This window comes from Cavia porcellus, unplaced genomic scaffold (genome assembly GCF_034190915.1).
Source record: "Cavia porcellus strain 051 isolate PalLab524CR breed Dunkin Hartley unplaced genomic scaffold, mCavPor4.1 scaffold_1, whole genome shotgun sequence".
NCBI lineage: Eukaryota > Metazoa > Chordata > Mammalia > Rodentia > Caviidae > Cavia > Cavia porcellus.
The window spans coordinates 193,576,093-193,578,662 of NW_026947484.1; the positions used below are offsets into that span (position 1 = coordinate 193,576,093).

Sequence of the window (2,570 nt, forward strand, 5' to 3'; positions counted from 1 at the left end):
GCTCTGCTTCCTGGCCAGACTACAGACCGCTTCGGTTTTCAGGGCCAAGGCCAAGGAGAGCAAAGAAGGAGAAGCTGGGGTGTGTGTGTGGGGGGGGGGGGACAGAGGGCAGGGTCAGGTTCTGACAGAAACACAGCAGAGAGAGGGAACCCCCCTCCCCCCAGCAGGGAATTTTTGGACAGAGAAAGTGAAAGCTCCAGGCCACATAAAAGGAGGCAGCCGAAGACTCGCAGCCTCACACAGACTTGCACGCTCACGCTCCCAGAGGAGCTCATACCCCACACGGACACCGGTGTGCCGCTCATCTCTCCGCTGCACACTCATCTGGGCCTCGGCCTCGCACAGACTCGTGCACACACCCACACTCTCGCAGAGCTCGCACACACGCTATCAGATACTATGGCTCGCCACATGGCCCCGCTGTTGGCCCTCAGCCTGCTGGTTCTCTGGGCCTCCCTGGGTAAGGCTGCGGGGAGGCACGGGGCGGGGGTCAGTGAGTAGGGGGCAACGTCCGGGTCTCAAACCACCTGAGGTGGTCAAGGAGACCCCGAAAGTTCAGGCCTGCTTGTTTCACTCTGGGACTATCAGACCCAGTGTGTTCCTGTGCATGTGGATGTGCTTGCGCCCAGGGTGGCTCTGCACTGGGCATACCCTGGGCTGCCTCTTTTTCTGCAGACTCGATTTCCTGCTGCCTTTTTTCAAGGGAGGAGAGAGAACCGTATATTTGTTTAAAATAGGGAGAATGGGAGGCACTAGAGCTGGTAGTCAAAAATATGTAGTACTGTAATTGACTCATTTTATTCCCTTTTTAAAAATATTTGAGGTCTCCCTATGTTGTTTACAGTGGTCTCAAATTCCTGGGTTCAAGTGATCCCTTGCATCAGTCTCCCAGAGCTGGAACTAGGTGTGCACGCCCAGCCGAATTATTTAGTAATTCATCAGACCCTTAGTGTGAGGTCCTGAGTTCAGTTCCTGGTACAAAAAACAGTGCTGACACCAGCCTGCCCCAGCACTACAGCTATCATCAGCTGTATTTGCTGTAATGTAGGGAGCTAAGCAGACCTGGGAGAGGAGTCTGGGGGAATCAGAGCAGCAGGAAGTCCCTGGGGGCTCAGGGCAGCGTTCTTTATCAGACTTAGAAGTGTTGTAATATATTCAGCAGCCGGTGGGGCCATACCAGTGTGCACCAGCTGAGTGTCAGGTCCAGCTGTCCCCTACCACACACACACTCAAGTGTGTTTAATGCCGCTTTGGCCACTGGCCCCTCCTCACAGCCTCTCTGTCCTGTCACCTGCTTTCCTCTGTCCCAGCCCCTGCTCTGGGTGGCGCTAACGATGCTGAAGACTGCTGCCTGTCTGTGACTCTGCGGCCCATCCCTGGGAACATCGTGAAAGCCTTTCGCTACCTTTTCATCACAGATGGCTGCAGGGTGCCAGCTGTTGTGTGAGTTGTGGGTGGAGGACCTTGCCATGTCCCCCATCACCCCTCAGTGATGGTCTCAGCCCCTGTTCCCCTTTCCTGATCACATTCAGTCCCTTCAAAGAAGCCGCCGAAACAGGTTCCCAGGCATGATCCCCAGCATCTGACCCTCACACAAGCTGGGTTCTGGGGTTCCAGTCTCTCTGACTTTGGCTCTCACTCCAGGTTCACCACACTAAGGGGCCACCAGCTCTGTGCACCCCCAGAGCAGCCCTGGGTACAGCGCATCATCCGGAGACTGAAGAAGTCCTTTGCCAAGGCAAGCCGGCCTCTTCCCAGCCCCATCTCTGCCCGCCAAGCCCCCTCTAAGGTTCCAGTTCATGACCACCCTTCTCCTTCCCTCCTCAGGGCCAGCGCCACAGCAGCTAGCCCGGCAGCACCACAGGGAGCCCTGAGTCCAACAAGATGTGATTTGCTGTGGTCTAGGGAACAAAGGCCAGAGAGAGGACCAGGCCTCCAGCTCTTCTGTAGCAGACCTGACCCAACCAGGACAGGGCCTGGAGTGTCAATGTGAGTGTGAACACGAGTGTGAGCACGAGCACCGCCTTTCACATCCAAACTGCAATGCTTCCAATAAAGCTATTTGGTACCCACAGAGCCGTCTGCCTGCTATCCTTTTGCTGTACCAGGAGGAACAGGAATAGGAAGAGAGGAGACAGAATAGCACCTGAGGCTGCTGCCATTCCACCCCAGATCTGAGCAATCTCCTTATCAACCTCCACCCAACACCATGCTGCTCTCAGAGTCAGCCCCCCCAAATAGGGCCCCACATCATGCCTCCCCACTGCCCATCACCCAGGCACATTCAACCTGTATCAGTCCCCTGAATGAGCCAAGTCTCTCGTACCTCCCTGTCTTCACTCTGAGGCTGTCGTTCAAGCACCCAGGTTTCTTAGGGATCACCTGTTAGTGAGGGCAAGGGGCAGGGCAAAGGGCTTAACTTCTACCTGGGACAAACTACTCATCTATCACAGCCATTCCCTCTGGTACACTCTGTCTTCTGTCCCCCTGGCTCCCCATCTGGATCTGTGTGTCTCCTCCTCTAGGAAGCCTCCTAACTCCCTCCCAAGCTCAAAAGCCCCCTGTACTGT

The 2,570-nt window shown here is 55.7% G+C and overlaps 1 protein-coding gene across 1 annotated transcript; it reads left to right on the top strand.

Moving 5' to 3' along the window:
• The first annotated feature begins 208 nt into the window (after positions 1-208).
• On the top strand, positions 209-2,074 carry Ccl19 (C-C motif chemokine ligand 19). Its single transcript, XM_003470684.4, has 4 exons — positions 209-460; positions 1,311-1,443; positions 1,645-1,738; positions 1,828-2,074. Exons 1-4 carry the CDS (start codon positions 400-402, stop codon positions 1,846-1,848), a joined length of 309 nt encoding a protein of 102 aa, XP_003470732.1. The 5' UTR covers positions 209-399; the 3' UTR covers positions 1,849-2,074.
• Positions 2,075-2,570: the final 496 nt, after the last annotated feature.